The 20,256-nt window shown below is 38.2% G+C and overlaps 1 protein-coding gene across 2 annotated transcripts in view; it reads left to right on the top strand.

Annotated features, from left to right (window-relative positions):
* Nucleotides 1–20,200, top strand: part of zfpm2a (zinc finger protein, FOG family member 2a) — a 184,424-nt gene extending 164,224 nt beyond the window's left edge. For both annotated transcript variants that reach the window (XM_051866229.1, XM_051866228.1), the window contains 3 exons: nt 15,021–15,227; nt 16,114–16,335; nt 16,703–20,200. In XM_051866229.1, coding sequence (XP_051722189.1) covers nt 15,021–15,227; nt 16,114–16,335; nt 16,703–19,176 — 2,903 coding nt within the window. In that variant the 3' untranslated portion in view covers nt 19,177–20,200. The remainder of the gene's footprint in view (nt 1–15,020; nt 15,228–16,113; nt 16,336–16,702) is intronic.
* Nucleotides 20,201–20,256: the final 56 nt, after the last annotated feature.

Here is a 20,256-nt window from a genome sequence, read left to right as displayed (position 1 = left end):
GCTGTTCAACGCCGCCCAAACGGGGCCACCACACAGATAACGAACGGGTGATGATGTCACGTGCCAGTGGCGGCGGTCAATTACAGAGACAATTGAAACCGTGAGCTAAATGAATCATTCAGACAGCATATCAAACGCAACCGCCACAGACTGGCATGTTGCACGTGTGTGTGTGTGTATGTGTGTGTGTGTGTGTTCATTTAAAAGATAAACAAAAGAGCAATCTACAATCCACTGTCATTAAAGAGTCTGGGAGATTTATGTATTTGACCCTAGTCATATTTAAATGGCAGCATAAATAAAGTTCTCTTGAATTGTGGTTGGATGATGGCAGTGTTGCAGTTTCTGGAGGATGGCATGACTTGACTACATGCTGGTGTTGTGGTAGCTTCTTTAACACTGTAGATTGTCAAGGTATAAGCTACTCATGATTTTAATTATAAAACTTTACAAGCTGCTAAGAAATGGAAGACATGGATGTACAGTGTATGTACTTACAGTGTATGTACTTACAAACTAAGTTAGCTATTTTGTAACAGAAGAAGGAATAAGTTGTTAATTGCATTGTATTGTAACTTTTTTCTAATGGTATTTGACAGCTTTAAACAACACCGGTACCACCGATACATCAATAAAACTTTGAAAACACTATAATTTAGCACCATAATATAAATAAAATCTAAAATATATAATTTTGTACAACAAGAATATGTAAAATATATAAGGTGTAAATAGAAAATAATTGCCTGCACTGGATTTCAAATGAATCAGTGAAAAGGTTTAAACAAACAAATAAATTAATATAATTTTTTTGTGCAAAATATTATTATTATTATTATGTATTTTTAGAGCAAAATATACAATAATATTATCAAATTACAATAGCCATATATATATATATATATATATATATATATATATATATATAAAAATAAAAAAAATACAATAGCCATATATAAATTAAAGCAGCCATATATAAATTATATATATATATATATATATATATATATATATATAAAAGTTTATTTTTGGTATTTAAGTTCATTAAATAAATCATTTGAACAAATGGATTCACTATGAATCAGACTTCCTAATGCAAGAAAAAAACTGCAAATTAGTCATGACATTACTACTACATTTTTTACATTATATTATGACTAATTTGCAATTTATAAAGATAACGATAACAATAACTATATTAGCGCCCACACCAGTGGACAATATCGATCTATTTATTCTAAGAGCATGCTGCAGGTTTGTCGTCTGCCGCTTTAAATGCTCGAGCTCTTTAAAGCAGGATCGATTCTGATTGGCTGTCAATGTTTTTATCGCTCATCTACTGGAAAAAAAATCATTCTAAATGTGATTCCAGAGATATCGTTCCTCTGTGCTATTGTTGTTATTGTGATGTGGACTCTGCTCTTCTTTTATATTTACAAAGATTTTTAGAACTATAATTTATTGTTATAGTTATCGTCCTTAATGTGAACGGGCCGTTACTCCCCAACACTGATAGAAAATACAACTCATGATCAGTGACGTTTGTGCAGACAGCGTGATGGTGGAAGTGAGGTAATGGACATCATAAAATTGAGTTGTACAAGGTGTGCTGCACATTACATAGATTTTTTTTTTTTCCCACCCCGTTTTCTCTCCTTCTTTATGTGGAGGGAATAAAAGCCATCGGAAGAGACTTTCATCTCCGTAGGCCCAATGCGACAGCTAATCTTTCCCTCCTCTGCAACAACATTTCCACTCCAGTTCCTATCCACTCCAGATGTATTTGCTCTCCGCACCTGCTCGTGTCCCGTTAAGATTTAAACGGCAAACACAGAATGCCCAAGATAACCTGCACGCAGGGGCTTTTGGAGACACTTTACTCCCTCGACATTATTTTAAAAGAGCAGATCTGAGCACTCCGCCGCCGCTCGAGAGAGACGCGATTATCTGTTGCGATCCCTCTGCAACGCACCACGGCCATTCATCTCTCTCTCACACACACACATGCAAAGACCTGATCTGAATTTAAGGATTTTGGCAGGTCTGACTGTAGCGTCTGCGTTGTGACACTCTCATTCTGTCCTTCCTCTGATGAATTGCTCTCTGCCGTATGGAATCCTGCAAATCCTGCTCTTCGTCAAAGGCATTACTGTATATCACTACACCCTTTTTAATGCAGCACATGCATGTCTGCTTTCTTTCCAACGAGGTCTGTAAACGTACTTAGGGTCTATGATAGGGTCTTATGATTATTGTTTTTCTTGTATATTTTTTTCCTCAGCTCTTTCATAACTCAGGGGATATAATTGAGTTCTCAGTTATGTCACTTGTTTCTCCTAAAATTCCTTTGGAGAAACACAAATGGACACAAATGAAATAGGATGAGTAATCAGTAAGATTAATGAAGGTAGCAGCTCATTTATACTAGGAAGAATTTTATGAGAAATGTTTGAGTTCACATTGGGATCTGATTTTTGATTGCAGATGTTATTGTCTTAGCAAAACTGAGCTCATTTTGGGACATTTGGCCTTTTTTTCTCAGGATACAAATATGAGAAACAAGATGTCAGAAGTCTCATTTTATCTAGTTGCTGACTGGAAGAAACAGTAAAGATATTAAAGATCCCATTTGGAATTTTTCTTTCCTATGGGAGCCTTTCTTAATACATATATGCTACCATTGAAAAGATGAGTCTGTAAAATGTTTTAATGTTTTTAAAAGAAGATTCTCTTATGCTCACCAAGTTTACATTTATTTGATGAAAAAATACAGTAAAAACAGAAATATTGTGAAATATTATTTCAATTTAAAAGAACTGATTTCGGTAACACTTTATTTTAGGGTCTTTTAACTAGTTGCTTATTAGCATGTATATTACTAGTTTATTGGTTGTTTATTAGTACTTATTAAGCACATATTAATGCCTTATTCTGCATGGCCTTATTCTACATTCTTAATCCTACCGAATACCTAAACATAACAACTACCTTACTAACTAGTAATAAGCAGTAAATTAGGAGTTTATTGAGGGAAAAGTCGTAGTAAATAGTTTATGTGTGTTCCCTATACTAAAGTGTTACCCTGATTTCTATTTGAATATATTTTAGAATGTAATTTACACTTGTGATGGCAAAGTTTTCAGCATCTTTACTTCAGTCTTCAGTGTCACATGATCCTTCAGAAATCATTCTCAAATGCTGATTTGGTGCTCAAGATATATTCATTGCACTTTCTTGAGCTTCAAATTCGTTGGCCCCATTCACTGCCATTATAAAGCTTGGACACGTCAGGATATTTATTAATATAACTCCGAGCGTGTTCATCAGAAAGAAGAAAGTCATATACACCTAGGATCGCCTGAGGGTAAATCTTGGAGTAATTTTCATTTTAAAGTGAATTAATCCTTTAAGCAGATTTCCTGTGCATCATTGGTCGAACAAACTCATAGTCCCGCCCTAAACTCACCTTATTGGTTGAGCCAGTGTTGCTAGTTGGGATGCTCAAACAAACACAGCAATGTTTTGATAGTGTCACAGTGTTTACACTTTTCTCAGGGAACCAGTCTACAAATTGCCTACTTATAGTTGTCTGCATATTAAGCTGGGACAGGAGAAGTATTTTAACATCTTGCTAGTCTGGTACTTTATAAAGTACAAATATATATAATTTGACCTCTTGATATAATGACCCTATTGTGGTCACTCTTGGGCCAGTAAATCTAGGCCCTCAGGGCTGGACAGGCTCATGCGACGGGCTGATGTACCTGTATATTAACACAGTAACTGTTTGCATTCTGCCTGTCAGGATTCTATTATGGAGCATGCGGCGCTCCTTGTTTTGATACAGTGGTAATTTAAAGAGCGTCTTAATTGACTTGATTTCTCCTGCATGCACCGCAGTGAGCCTTGTTGCTTTATTGGGCCACACACAATGCGCCAAGTTCAATTTTACCATTCATAATGAATGCAGTCGTGCCATTCAAATGCAGCCATAAGCACACAGCAGATAAGAATTTAATTAAATGTAGATTAAAACCAAACAGGAAAACACACTCGCTGATAATTTTTTATCACATCCCCTGGTCATATTTTTTTTCTCCTCCTTCGCACTTTCAACTTGTTCTTCCTTGGGCTACAGGACTCTCTCTCTCTCTCTCTCTTCTGTCTGTCTCTCTCTCTTCGAAGCTGCAAAAGTGGAAGCACCTTGTGCATCTGGCTTTTGGTGCCCTGAGATTGAATGGAAATGCGAGACGGGGACGGTCGCAGGTTTAATCAGCGGCGGGAAGGAGAAATGAGGGGCAGGAAAGGGAGGGGTGAATCACAAACTTAACATGAACCAAATTACATGCACAAACAAAATGTCATAGTGACACGTCTGCTGTTTCGATTGGCTGGGGGAAATACGACCTCAGCATATGTATAAAGTGTGTTTTAACCATATATAATATGAAATATTATATGATTTACACTGAAGCAAGCATATTTATATTTTACTTTGGCATGATTTCATCTCTCATGTTTTTACATTTACAGAGGCTAAATAAATGTATAAATATAATGAAATGTTGAGTCTTTTGTAGAAGTGATTCACTGGACTAGCACAAGGAGTTTAGCAGATGTTTTGCGCTCATTAAAATGTTCCTGTATTCAGCATATCCTGAACTACAGAGTATGTTTGCATTGAAAAAAAAAGCAGAGCGTTCCCCATCTGGCACATTTATCCCTGTAAATATTTTTGGGATATATTTGGGTTTGTTTTTGACACCTTTCCAAACTCTTTTGCCATTTTGTGTCATTTTCCAAAGTGTGCTGCGAAGTGAAGCCTTTCAACGCATATTGAGAAATTTTAATGATGCTGTAGACATCAGCGGGAAGGATTTTCATTTCAAAACAGTCGCTTTACCGCTTTATTTCTTCTCTTGGGATGACTGTTTTGCCGCAAACATACACACACACACACACCAGCTGAAGTGGGCACACCCTGGCACAGCGTTCCCACCAGTGCCCGTTCCACATTTGCTCTGGATGCCAGGGCTGGTGTGTGCTGCGGCGAGACCCAGCGAATCTGTTCCACTCTATTACCCTCGTGCCTGCCGCCCACCTTTACTGTGGGGAAAAGAGCAATTTCCTGTCGCAGTCTGTTTGATCAAGTGCTAAACCCTTATGATCAATAGAGAGACAGATGTCAGCTCCAGATGGCCGTATGGCAGTACCTGGGGCAGTGGACGGGCCGTGCCAGGACGACAGCATGGCACTGTGCAAGGGCAGCAGTGTCCTCCCTCCGCACCAGCCGACAAACGCAATTAGATCCTTTAGCCGCTGAATGTTTATTTCGGATGCTCGAAGCGACGGAGGACGTAATTAGCTTGCGCTTTGAGCAATATGTGGAATTACAGAAGGGTTACGGTGCAAGCAGTTCAGGTTTGTCAGGTACACTGAAAAAAATTGGTGTCCAAACAATTTTCAGTCAGAAATTTCTAGTAAATTTCAGAAACAATTACAAAGATACTCCAATAATACAGCCCTGCATCTTGAAAAAAAAAAAATTGCTGATTTGCAAAAAAAAAAGCCTAATGTTACCTAATTTGATGATGCCGAGTTAAAAAAAAAATCAATAAAAACTCTCCAAAAACTGTCTGTTTTTCAAATTACATGTATGTATTGCACAAAATAACAAAAGCAGTCAAATGTCAAAAGTTTCAAAGTTTTAAAATGAAGTATTAAAAATGTATCATTTAACTTACAGTCTGCAAAGGAGTAAAAATGTATGTTCAAATACTCAAAAACTTTACATGAACACTCAAAAAAAAAAAAAAAAACTTGTAGGATTTACTTGATAAAATCCTTGTAATACGTTTTAAGTAAATTTTACTGCTGCTCTTTACAACTTACCTGTTATTATGAAGTAAAAATATTACTTAACTTACTTAAGTAGATTACATGTGAAATTACATAAATTAAATATAATTAAGTAAATTTAACAAAATTAATTTTTTACTCAAATAATATAATATTGAATTAAACCATGCTTTTAAAGTGGATGATTTACTTAGAAACATCTAAGTAAATAATACAATAGATATCGTGTAGATACCATATCTACATAATAGAAGTAATGCGGCACTCACCTGAACACAGAGACTTCAATAATTGGTACACAATACACAATGAGGATAACATTCAATAGATCATTTTTGCGTGTGAATGTGTCATTTTGAGTAGAAAATTAACTCTAAAAGTCACAAAATCGCAAGTTGCTAAATCTAACACCAAAAGCAATGATAAAACAGTGTAAATACAACTCGAAAACGGCAAAAAATAATAATAATAATAATTATTCATGCCCCAGTGCATGATGGGAACACCAGTATCAGAAAAGTTGAGTAGGTTTTACTTTATTTTATATCGTTGATGTTTATGTTTTAATTTCTACATGCTTGAATTGAGTACTAATATAGAATTTACTTTTTCATGTAGAAATTACATTTGTTTTTTTCTGTAGCATTTACTTCACTTCAGAATCATTTTTATCAGTGAATGCAAGTTTATAAATAAGCATTTTTTCACAAAATCTGTAATTTTCTGTCAGAGAAAACATCTGGGTCATGTTTGCATTTTCTTCTGTCACTGGCCATAATTCTAACCTTGAAATCAGGATTAGACAAAATAATGTCATGCAAGTGAAAACTGGCTGAGAACTGAACAAATAGTTGTAACCTGGCTCAGAGTACGAGAGGAATCATGTCTTTGTGACAGTTTTTTTCTGGTTATTAAGGGAAATACAAGAATTCTACACCTTTCAAATGGTTGTCGAAAGCAAAAATGCTACAAAAGGCACATAATATTTTGTGAGAAAGTGTGACATGCTAAAGCAAAACAAGCACTATTTTTGGAATCAGCACTCCAAAATTAGTAAGTAACAAGTACTGCATTATATTCAGAGTGGTGTAATCTTTGTTTTATTTACATCTTACAAAAATATATTTTTTTAAAGTGTAGAATTGTAGATGCTGTCTTTCTCCACCATTAGCATTATAAAACGCAGTTATAAAAATAATCCGCCTTCAAACAGGTTCCCAAACACTCCCTCGTCCACCATTGTTCAACAAACATCTCTATTGTTTACTGTATTAATATCATAAAAAATGACACGCCTTATCCTTAAACACCGATTTTTCCCAGAATGCATTTCTACTTTGAGACATCTTTGTCAGGCTCTCTTCCTGCGATTTGTCCATGTCACAGCAATCCTTCATCTTCCAAAATGGTTGACAGGTGCATCAATCTGGCTCAATCTCCCACGAAAAAACGTCATTGCCAGACGGCCTGAGTCGAGGTTTCCAAAGAGGAGAAGGAGCCATTTTTGCAGGCCGCGCATTTGCATGAGGGCAAGCGTCCACGAGCCCATGTGGCACGGGGACGGAGCCATGTTGGAAGAGAGCGGTCCCGCTGGAGCCCGGCCGTTCACCTGCTCCCCAGCGTGGAGCATGCTGGGAAGGGGACGCGGGCCACCGACCACAGCTGGGGGTCTGCCGCTCAACTCAACACTACCGCTCCCCGCTGCCACGAAGGCGTGACGTCCCATTAACGCTGATGGTCAAGACGGGTGGCATGTGTGTGTACCTCCCAGCGGGGGCCGCAGTAAACACATGTCGACTAGCCGCAACCAATACGCAGTAACCTGACGAAGTGAGCGCTGCTCTCGGTGAAAATGTTTGCTCACTCTCTTTACCCTTGAGCATTTCAAATCTGTGTTTTTCACTTCGAGTGAGCTAATTTATGGTGCTTCCCATGAAAAGTAGATCAAATTCTGTTTTTATTTTTCATAATTAAAAGCATGTACCAAAAAAAAGTGTAATTTCCAGCCAAATATATGTTCATTTTCCACTGCGGGATGCTTGCTTTTCATCCATAAATGCTTTTTCAACATTCATGTGATGTGTAAACAAAGTTGGGGTTTGGCGTTAAACTGATGAGCGGATGTGTTTTTATAATGCTAATTCACATCACAGCTGTTGCTGTAAACACTAAATTAAAGCTTTTGTCAGTTTTTATTGAAGTTTTGATTCTCAAATCTGCAAATGAAAAGTACTTCTAAAGGGATTTGTCAAAATCAGCTTTTAATCATTAAATAAACATCAAGTTTTGACTATTATAAATCATTCAGTATTATACACGCATTTCTGGATCTGATCGGAGTTAGGAACCTGAAGTGTTTTGAGCAGCAGTTTTGTGCAAATGTAATATGTAAACAGATTTTACTTTTCTTTTTTTTTCTGTCAGTCTGATACTGAGAAATTACTATACTGTACCATAGTCTACTATATGACACTGAACTAATACTGCATTTCACACAACAGTAGTAAACTGTTCTACAGTACACAGTGCTATTGCATTACATTAGTATATTGCATATATTTTATAATTTTATGTTATGACATCACTACAATCACTACTGTCATTTTATTTTCTTGAAATCTTCCACAAATGTATCGTGCAAAGAATGTATGTGTAAAATAATTCTCCTGATGCAAGTTATTTATGCGTCAGAAAATACTGCAAGACAATGAAATGGTTGAAATGCTTACGAAATGAGTGAACTGTCTTTTAAGAGGAACAAGGAAGGGACAAGTAGCTGTGTGTCTGTGATTCGTCTCGTGTGGTTTTGGGATGAGCAGAGAGAGTTCTGATAGGTCAGATCTGTACAGTATGTGAACAGTGCCCCCTTATGGCCATACACAGTGATTGTTGACATTGAGACAGAATCATATCAGTGTGTGATGATGGCTTATCAGTAACAGAGACTTGCTGTGTTGGTTTGTTGTGTTATAATTACTGAGGTTCAAACTGTAAGTGTGCATGTAGTTCAAAACAAGCACTGCCTATATGATTTCTCTACTTAGTTTAGTCTGAATCCAGCCAGGGTTTTTTTCAAAGCCTGCATGAAATGCAACCTATTTTACTTCCATTATCTGATGCATTTCCAGATGAAACACAATACTCAACTAGACAGAAAGTAGGGAGGGGATTCATTTTATCTGTTTGGGAATTACTTGGATTTAAAATTACTACATGTGGTAAATCACTGACTGTTATTAAAGGGATAGTTCACTCAAAAATGTGACAAAATTAACAAAAATTGACATTTGTTTTACTTTACTTAATACATGTTCTTGGTCTTAAAGGGATAGTTCACACAAAAATGAAAATTTTGTCATCATTTACTCACTCTGATGTTGTTCCAAACCTGTATGAGTTTCTTTCTTCTGTTGAACACAAAAGAAGATATTTTGAAGAATGTTGGTAACCAGAAGGTTGACGGTATCCATTGACTTGGGTATTGGGTATTTTTTACCATGGGTATTTTTATTTTTTTCTTCTTGCTATTGAAGTCAATGGCTACCGTCAACTGTTTGATTACCAACATTCTTCAAAATATCTTCCTTTGTGTTCAACAGAAGAAAGAAACTCATACAGGTTTGGAACAACTTGAGGGTGAGTAAATGATGACAGAATGTTCATTTTTGTGTGAACTATCCCTTTAAGACCAAGAACATGTATTAAGAAAGTAAAAAATGTCAATTTTTGTTAATTTTCACTTTAGCATCTCTATTTTTGTTTCTTTTTCATTCTTTGATTTTAATATAGCACATCTATTTCTAAAAATGAGCAACTATCTGCTGTTTGTTGGTATTAGATTCTTTTTCAGCCCTTTATTCTGATATAGAAAGTCTTTTGTGTGGTTTTCAGAGCCTTGAGGTCTCGAAATACTTCACATTTTACTATTAGTAACTGCATTCTGCCTGCTAGTATAGAGTTATTAGAAACATTGAGAAGGATTTCGTCTCCTTTTAATAGCTGATAAGCCTTTGCACAATTATTTTATTGCCATTTAACATTGTTTTTTTTCTCTCTCTCTCTCTCTCTCTCTCTCTCTCTCTCTCTCTCTCTCTCTCTCTCTCTCTCTCTCTCTCTCTCTCTCTCTCTCTCTCTCTCTCTCTCTCTCTCTCTCTCTCTCTCTCTCTCTCTCTCTCTCTCTCTCTCTCTCTGCTGTCTTATCAGATCCCCCTTTTCGGTTGCAACCCTCCATTTAAGAACTGCTCTCTTACTAGTTTTTTATTAGCCTGTAGTTCTCAATGAAAGAAACACTGCGGAACAGAAAGTCATAATTACGTGTTGATACTAATGCAGAGATTTAACAGAAAAGAGCTAGTGGAATATTTTTTGATTTGCTCAGGCTTTGCATGTAGCGAATGAATTATTAAATACTGAAGGTCTGAAGGTAAAAGCCGCCTGATCTTTCTGGAAAGATGACATACAATTTACACATCAAATACACCATTATTGACACAAAATATAAAGGATGCATTTGCTTTCCTTTGCCCCAGATTTGTTTTTTGGCAGAGTAATTTTTGGCGTAGCGTTGAGGTTTTTGCTCCACGCTTCCGTTACAGCCTCTAATGCAGCCTTTTGTCTGGACAGATGGGAGAAACAAACACAGATATGTTTAACTATGCATTTTACAGCAAACTATTAAAGTCTTCTACTGTTTACACATGCAAACATTTGAGTAGCTGTCCTCCGGCCAGTTCATTAGCCAACCCTTCTGTCGGCTTTTGCCACAAAAAGACAGAAAGAGAAAGCAAACGAGAGCTAGAAAGGCTTGTTTTGTGCTTTTACAACATGGTCGATCTTTTAAAGTGATCATTCAAAGTGCTCGTGCCCTGTATTAGGTGCCTTTGAGGGACACTGCGGCTTTTAGTCTGCGGCTCATCCTGGTGTGTTTGATTAGAGCGGCATGGACTTACACATGTAATTGCATAATTCTGAACCCCACTGTAATTCCTTTATGTGAACATCTTTAAGTAAGTGTTTAAAAGCATCATTAGTGCGAACGAGGGGGGAGTTTGGGCCGCGAGGACGAGCCCACGCTAGAGGATTCTATACTGCGAGATTGTATGAAAAGAACCTTTTTTTTAAGTTATCTGGACTATGTACAGGATACTGGGTTTTGATTGTTTTAATGAAGCAGCTGGCGTATTGTGTGTCCTTAATTCCTCCATTGTTTTTGGAATATGTCATAGTTCTTTATTCTTTTATCAGGTGCGCTGCAGGAGGACGGAGACAATAGGCTTCATTGCGACTGCGTTGGCCGCGGCACAAAGGCCTTCTGCTGCAGACAGCTCACAGGCGAAAGCAGCACCGCGCTGGCTACGTTTTTCAGCAAGGGTCCCGTGTCTCTCACTTTAGGGCCGCCTATTGACCTGTGTGTTTCAGTGTGTGAAGTTACAATGGCACAGACAGGAAGTCTCCATCTGAACTGTGGTTGTTCTTGAAGTTTGACTTTTGACCTTGCGAGCACCTTGAGCTGAGGGGGAGAATCGGTTGGAAAAGCTGGCCTGAACTCCCATGCTGTACATGTGAAGGGTTTGAACAAGTCTTTTTTCATCACTGCATGATGAAGTTAGGCTTTGTTTGACATGGAGTACTAGAATACTCTTACTGTTGCTGCTATTTTAAGTAGACATTATGCAGAAAGCACTACTGCATTTGCCAAAAATATGAAGAGTCACTGTATCCATCAATGCATAGTGCTCAATTTGAACTGCCGTTTCCAGCGTGATGGACAAACTGGAAGTAATGATACAAAAGTATATTAAAAATGCAATGCTTTAATTTCCAAAATGATAACGGGCAGCAGTGGGGTTTTTTTTTTTTTTTTTGGTTTTTTTAACAGGTTGCAGGTATATTCTGATAAGGTCACAGAATTGTAGGGTGAAACAATGATGAATGCTAATAATTAAATGTATAATCATGAACCATATAATCATGTATATTAATAGCAAAATAAATAGGCATAGCAGCTTTTAATAGAAAGTCAAAGGTCATCTATCCAGTGTAAAGTATTTTGACTCTGCTGATAGCATGAAAACTTCAAAATTTAGGAACATTTTTATTTTTATTTTAATAATATAATAATATATAAAAGATATACATTTCATATTTTAATATATATTATAATCTTATTGTATTTGTTTATACATTTAAAAAAATATCATGATAATAATTTAGCATTTGTTGTGTTTATTTGCAGTTCATGGTAATATTAATCTCAATGTTTTTGAAGCATATTCTTAGTTTTGTATGATACAGTATTTTTATTGTTAACTAAAACTAAAACTTAAAAATCATTTTCATTAATTGAAATGAAGCTGAATATATATATATATATATATACAGTCAAACCAAAAATTATTCAGACATTTTTGATATATTTTTACTAGTGGGTGCAGGACACTATAGTTCATTTATGTAAGTGAGGATAGCAAAATAAAGTAAACTGTGACATATTATACCCAAAAATTCTTCATACAGTGGACTACCAGTAAAATTGATAAAAATTTGGAACCAAAAATTATTCAGACTTTGACCTGACCATGTTTTGCTTAAGTGTTATCTGACATAATTAAGATGATTTTTTTTCTGACACAGTTTAACTCTGAGATCTTGTCATATTTTATTACCATTTTTTAAACTATAGTGAATAAACTGTATTAATGAATGAAATGTTCAAGGTGTCTGAATACATTTTGGGTTTGACTGTATATTACATGAAAAACTTGAAAAATTAAGCAAAAATGAGAAATGTTGCCTTGTCAACTAACTGAAATAAAATAGGTTTCAGTTGAAGTACTAAAATTACTAAAGCTAAAGCTGAAATAAAAATAAAGCTTAATAAAAAATATTTAAAAAAAAATAATAATAAAAATTACAAAAGCACATAAAATTACTAAAACTAAAAATTACTTAAACTAAAATCAAAAAACTAAAACTTAAAATTACTTAAACTAAAATATGAAATTAAACTGAACTTATAAAAATAAAATATTGATAAATGCTAAAATTTTGTATAAATAATACTAAATACTAAAACTAATAATAAAACACTTTTATGATGCTATTTTTGATACTGTGTCGGACAGCTACTTGATGTCCAAATGTAGAATCTTGGACCTGAAGCAAAACTAGCTGAAAACCACTGCTGTAAACCAACCCTGCAGCATCAAAAACATCTGCATTGGAGAAGGACATGACTGCAACACTAATATCTTTCTGATTCTTATTACACCTTATTTCTGGGCAGTCAAAGTTTGTCAGTGATTCGCTTTGAGATGAGAAAACACCACAACTCACTGGCCATCCCACAATGCCGCAGCGGTTGTGGCACCCTACATACATCCCATTCTGGCTTCTTTTCTAGTGTAAGTAATGAGTTCTTCATGCAACTTCCAGCAGTATTGAGGAGGCAGAGGTGACCTGCGCCCTCCTGCTGTTGCAGGTGACAGTTTTGATCTGCGCTGATGGCGACGGCAGTTTTTGTTATTTTAATTAGGAGATAAGGAACGAGAGAGCCTCTCCAGGCAGTGTGTGGTGTGTGACAGGATCCTGCTGATGAAGAGGACCCGTCTGAAGAGTGTGTCTCCCTGCTGTAGATTCACACGTTGATAAGCTGCTCTTTCTGGCAGCAGTCGCACATTTTTTTAACACACTGAAGCTTTCCAGTCGGTGCCTGTATTAGAAAGCCATTTTATTCACTAACTTTATTTCTTTTTATATATTCAATCTGATTGTATGATATCTTTCATTTTTGAGTACCCCTGAAGGACAGAAAATTACAGTGATTCTTCAATGATTTGACTGTCAACAGTCTGACCTAAGATTCCAACTTATGAAAATTTGTACTGATTAGCAGTGTTAAAAGTAATGCATTACAATGTTGCGTTACTTCCTTTAAAAAGTAACGAATTGTGTTACTTAGTTACTTTTTATGGAAAGTAATGTGTTACGTTACTTTTGCATTACTTTTTCTCACCTGGGCCGTGCTTGCTTGTTTCTTTTCAATAACAAAAAAAGTTCTATTTTTGGCAAATGTTAAGGCTCTTTCACAACAAAAGTGAAATGAATAAGCCTCAGGGTAAAGGAAATGCAAATTCACGCCTGTACAGTAGAGGGCGCAGCTCAAACAAGCCTTTCAGTTGTGCTGCCATTCTGGATTACAGAAGAATAGGATGCAGAAGAAAGTTCAACACACTTACTTAAAAAAAAAAATCATAATAAAACAAATGTGATGTTTATCTAAAGTCATTTTTGCTTATGTGTATGGTTGAATTGGATCATCGAAGGTCAGCAGCAAAGACATTGCTTAATAAAGATATTTTGTTGTAAATTTAAATGTAATGCGTTACTTTACTAATTACTTGAAAAAGTAATCTGATTACGTAACTCAAGTTACCCCCAACACTGCTGATTATCTTTTGCACGACTACTTGTTTTTATTAGTCAACTAGTTGACCAGCAAAGTAGTTAGTCAGTGGGTCAATGTTAATGTTTGCCTTTTGTACATTTTCCTAAATTCAGGAATTACATTCCCTTGCTGTTTGTCTCTCATTACCTTCCCTCCCAACAGCTGGTCTGAAAGCGCAGCTCATCTTCCCCTCTGAAGCTCCGTCAGTCAGTGTGTTAGCAAACAGAGAGCTTTAATTAATTGTCCAGCTTCCCTACTGAAACAATGTCCTAATTCTGCCATTTAGCTTCTGCGTATCATAGTTTGTTGTTATCTCGGAAGCCAGATTTTTTGTAAATAGTCATATTTAAAACTTTAATCTCTTGAATGGCAAATGAAGTGTGGCTGAAATCCTTCCATGTGCAAGATAAATGCTATCTGAGATTAAACCCTTCCACTGACTTCCCATCTATCCCTCCCACCTTTTCTTTTCCTGTCTATTCTGAGTATATTCAAAATGCTCAAGCAGAACGTTAGATCTGAACTCCAAATGTTACATGTGCAGTAGACCTTAAAGAGTTACCATCACTTTAAAGCAACATGGTTAATTAAAGCTAAAGTGTGTAACATCACCACCCAAATTGCAAAATAGTGTTTTTTAAATCCCAATCATTTGCATACACAGAATTGGCTAAATGCAGCAGTAATGATGTGTCATTTATTCTCTGTGACACAGGTGGTCAGTTGTGGTGCACCACGACCAAGAACATGATGGAAGGCGAGGAGCTGGTGGCATTCGCAGTGGACTTTGACTCTCGATTGCAGGCGGTCAATCACATGTCTCTCGGTGAGGGCATGTACCCAGCACGCCTCCTGGACACCATCCAGCTCCTGCCCCAGCAAGCTGCCATGGCCTCCATATTACCTACAGCTATAGTCAACAGTAAGTATAGTCAACTCTTTCTGTTTACACACAAACTCAATAACTGTCCACAGGCATCATAAACATGTATGCTACACCATACAATAAAGCTGTACGGTTTGGTCTGGCCATAAATCTTGGCCCCAACATTGCTGCATATGGAGTTTCACCTGTCCCCGTGGTTGCACCGTTAAGCACTCCAACCAATCATTTGAGCCCGTTTAGAACGTGTTACACTTGCACGTACTACACTGAAAACAGAGTATGCGGTAGTTATTCACAGATTAACCTCTACTGAAAGAACATGATGTTCTGCCCTTCAGTTTAGGGGTACAGTAAACATGTCTGGACTCTGACCAACCTTGTAATTGCAAAATTCAAGCCATTTGCAAATACTTTGTTTGTTGACTTTATCAGGGAGGTCTAGAGTTCAGCTTGACACAGAGGATGCTGCTAGCAGATGGTGCAGTGTTTTCATTTGCCCTTGAGGAAAGGGCACAAGCCTACTGGAATCATCTCTGTTGCCATGCAACATCACAGCAGAATTGTTATTTAAAATCATTTTATTAGTGTATTTGAGTAACTTCTCCATCTTCTTCCATCAGCTGTGCTTGTGAACTGACATACAGCTGTCCCAAACACTCCTAATGCCCCCCTGATATATCCCCTATAGGGATGAGATTAAGGAATTGCACAATTCCTCTTAGCCATTTCAGTTCCACTTCTACAGAAGAAGAAGAAAAAAAAACTAAATGCAATTCCATAGCCAAATGATGAGAATTTCATTCATAAATATGATTGGCAATTGGCAATAACTGTGTATAAAAGAACATAAAAGTTCAGCTCAGCAAAACTGTTGAAGCACTGGTTGTAGTTTTGCCTTCACATGCTTGTCTCTGTGTTTCAGAGGACATCTTCCCCTGTAAAGCATGTGGGATATGGTACAGGAGTGAGAGGAACCTTCAGGCCCACCTGATGTATTACTGCAGCGGGCGGCAGAGGGAACCCGATAATGTCCCCGAAGAGACTGACGCCAATTCCCACCAAACTCCCAGTATCTGCCCTTTCCCACAATGCAACAAGAGCTTCAGCAACCCTCGTGCTCTGGAGATGCACTTGAGCTCACATAGTAAGTATAGAGTATGCTGTTATCATAATTACAGTACATTTTGACAGTTGAAAAAAGGTTATTTTTCACAATCATTGTACATTAAGCATCGAAATAAGTAACTATTTAATTGTTCATTTAGCTTGCTCATCACCCATTCCTTTTTTGTACACATTTAGCAGTCACAAACAAAAGCAAATCAGCAGCAGAACCCAGCCAACCTGAACATTGAGGATGATGATTAATTAAATAAATATTATATTAATATTATAATATTAGTTTCACAACATGTTTAGGAAATAGACACAAACAGATCTACAGCAGACACAATGTGGAAATGATAAACTGACAAAAAACAACTGTGTTTTTTTTTTCTTCTTTCTCATAGGTGTCAAAATGGAGGAGTCTCTTCCCCCTGGCACCAGCTTGAAATGCACAATCTGCAACTTCACAGCAGATTCACTCCTTACATTCCAGCACCACATCCTTTCACACCTGTCACAGGCAGCCTTCAGATGTCATCACTGCCACATCAGCTTCCAGAACCATAGGGAACTCCTGCAGCATCAAGACTTACATGGACACTCTGGGAAGATTCACAGGGAGAGCGACAGCGAAAACTCCCCAAGAGGAGGAGAGGAAAGTCTGCAGGCGGCACGAGCAGAAGTGTCAGGCAGGAAGGATGTAGTCATGCAAAGTCCCAAAAGCACACCCAACAAGGCCAACAGTCCTGATGGGGAACTTGAAAGACCTGAGAAAAAACCTACCCTCGGACTGCAGAAGGGGGAAAGTCACCCAGGCAGCAAGGCTAGTTTTTCTTACACCAGAATCAAGTCGGAACCCTCTAGTCCACGGCTAGCCTCCTCTCCTGTCCAGCACAACATGGGCCCAACCTTTCCCATGGGTCCATTTTTGTCACAGTTTGCATTCTCCCAGGACATTTCTGTGGTACCACAAGCATCTGAGATTCTAGCAAAAATGTCAGAACTTGTGCATCGCAGGCTACGCCATGGAGGGAACAGCTACCCTCCTGTCATCTACAGTCCTCTAATGCCCAAAGGAGCGACCTGCTTTGAATGCAACATCACCTTCAATAATCTAGATAACTACTTAGTTCATAAGAAGCACTACTGCAACAGTCGCTGGCAGCACATGGCAAAGTCCCCAGATTTCTCTAGTGTTCCGGACAAGGTTTCCGATGCCATAAGTCCAAACAGTGGCCACACTTCAGTCGGTATGCTCCCCGGATGCCTTCCATCAGAGACTGACAGTCATCTCGTGACAACAGCTTGCTTGAATTCGTCTGTTTTGGATATTATGAATGCTAGTGGGAAAGTGCCTGAAAAAGACCTCACTGGGCAAGTAAAGAAGGTTACTACACCAACAGGAGTTGAGGAAAGGCTTGGTGGAAAACAGCCTGAGGTGAAGAGTCCCAGCACATCTTTGGTGGAAAGTGACAACGACCCAAACAAGACTACCTGTGAAGCATGCAACATCACCTTCAGCCGGCATGAAACGTACATGGTTCACAAGCAGTACTATTGCGCCACTCGCCACGACCCACCCATGAAACGCATGTCTGCGAAGGTGCCTGCCATGCAGCGGACCATGAGAACGCGCAAGCGGAGGAAGATGTATGAGATGTGTCTACCTGACCAAGAGCAACGGCAGCCCATGGGGCCACAGCCGGGATTCTTGGGTTTGCCTACTCTTGGAAATCCCTGTACATCCCAGGAGACGGTTGAAAGTCTAGCCGACCGCTTCCATCCACGGTGTGACATTTTTCCAGGCCTTGTCCCGAAACACTTAGATGCTTCTCTTACCGTCTCCAAGCCCATCCTTGCCCCCAAAGGTAACACTATTGCAGACCCACAGGAACTAGATGCTCCAATAGATCTCAGCAAAAAGTGCTCACCCCTTCCTGACAAGTCGAGCAACTCCCCTAAAAGACTTCTGGACTATCACGAATGTACCGTCTGCAAGATAAGTTTTAACAAAGTGGAGAATTACCTAGCACATAAACAGAACTTTTGCCCTGTCACAGCTGCTCAGCACGGTGAGATCTGCAATCTGGAGCAGCCGATGTTCCAGGGCATTAAGAGCGAAGGCAATAATTCGGATGACATCTATGACAAGAGTTCTGTGAAATGCGAGAAAAACGGTGGTAACAAGTTGATGGTGCAAAACGGAGGTATATTCCCACCACACCTTGGGCCAGCACCGGATCTGAAAGCTTTTGGTGATGCACAGCTCATGACCTCGAAAGATGAGAACAAGAACATGTTTTTGCCTCACTGTCTCTATCCTGGAGCAATAAAGAAGGTGAAAGGTACAGAGCAAATTTCGCCATATTTTGGGATAAAGAGCGGCGACTACATGGCAGGGAGTCTCGCAATGCAGGGTGAGGCAGCCGAACAGGAGCAAAACAGCAATGGCGCTGGAGAGACGGGAACAGAACCACCTGCGGCCAATGGTTGTCCCCATCCGAGCAAGGAGCCGCTGCCACTGCTGCCCAAAAACAGGGGCATGGTGATTGTCAACGGTGGTCATAAAGAGGATCGCCAGACACCAGCAACTCCGCAGCAAGAGAATCAGCCTCACAACGCCTCAACACCAGAGGAACAAACATCTCCCACGTGGGGAGCCGAGAACCCTCCCGACCCAAACGAGAATGTATCACCCACTTCTAAATCGCCCATGGAGGAATCCGCACCTGCCGGAAAAGGCATAAATGGGTCAGCGCCGCCAGCAGGCAGTGGGAAGTACTGCCGCCTCTGTGACATCCAGTTCAATAACTTGTCAAACTTTATCACTCACAAGAAGTTTTACTGCTCGTCACATGCCGCTGAGCATGTGAAATGAAATTATGCTCTTCTTCCCTTGTTCTCCCCTCTTATTTTGGGTACACGGTCGTGTCTGAATTAGTGCATCATGCAGTTTTATATACTGCTTGTGGACAATCAAGAGAAGCTTCTTTTTTCGTTATTTGAAGACTTAATGCAAAATGATGAAAAAAAAAAATCCAAGTGTAATATTGGTGCCACTTTCACATTTTATTTATTTTACAATCAGTATTAATAGGAGTAGTGCTCTTAATTTAAATTCAAAGAAAGTTTATATCAGAGTTGTTTGTAATGTTAATGTATAGTCATTCTTGTGTAGCAGACATATTGTTTACAATGTATGTTAGGTTCAAGGAGACAATAGGCACAGGATACAAAACTGAAATGCGTTTTAGACCCAACAATAGCTACTGGAGCACTTGTGTATTCTTATTTGCTGGTACAGTTTTTTGTATATGTCAAAATGTCACTTGCAGTATGATTCTCTTGACTTCAGCCTTAAAACTGTTTGGAGGGATAACCAGGCAAAACGCTGCAGCTCATGTTTTGGCATATACTGTACACATGGCTTTGCATATACATGTTGCTGTTTGTCTGTCTTTTCTTCGACTCAGAAGTGGATGTTTAAATGAGGATGGCAGCATTCTTGTATAGTACTTGTATTTCTGTTTGCTGAAACACCTTGTTCTCCCTTTTTAAAAATTTGCTCTCAGCGCAATACTTTGTAAAAAATAAAAACAAGAAAAAAGGAGGACAGGAACATTACGGAAAGCAGTATTATAAAGGGAGAAAAGCAGCTATTTCTTACTCCTGGAAAAAAAAAAATGAAATTGTACAAAAAGCAGGTTTATCAATGGTGGTTATTGATGGGTGGGATGAGACAAGGGAATACTGTAAAAATGATCATTCCAATGTCCTTATGTAAGAAAAATATTTCTTAAAATGTTGTTGCTATGCATGTATATGGATGGAATAAAATTCCAGATCTGTTGGAAATTTTTATTTTGATGTGGTGTCAATTAAACTTCAATCCTCAGGATAAACAGACCATTTTATTGTCTTCTTTCAGGATGTCTAACAGAAACATGTCATAAAAATG

The sequence above is a fragment of the Ctenopharyngodon idella genome, chromosome 16, assembly GCF_019924925.1.
Source record: "Ctenopharyngodon idella isolate HZGC_01 chromosome 16, HZGC01, whole genome shotgun sequence".
NCBI classification, from domain to species: Eukaryota; Metazoa; Chordata; class Actinopteri; order Cypriniformes; family Xenocyprididae; genus Ctenopharyngodon; species Ctenopharyngodon idella.
This window is presented reverse-complemented; position numbering and strand designations above follow the sequence as displayed.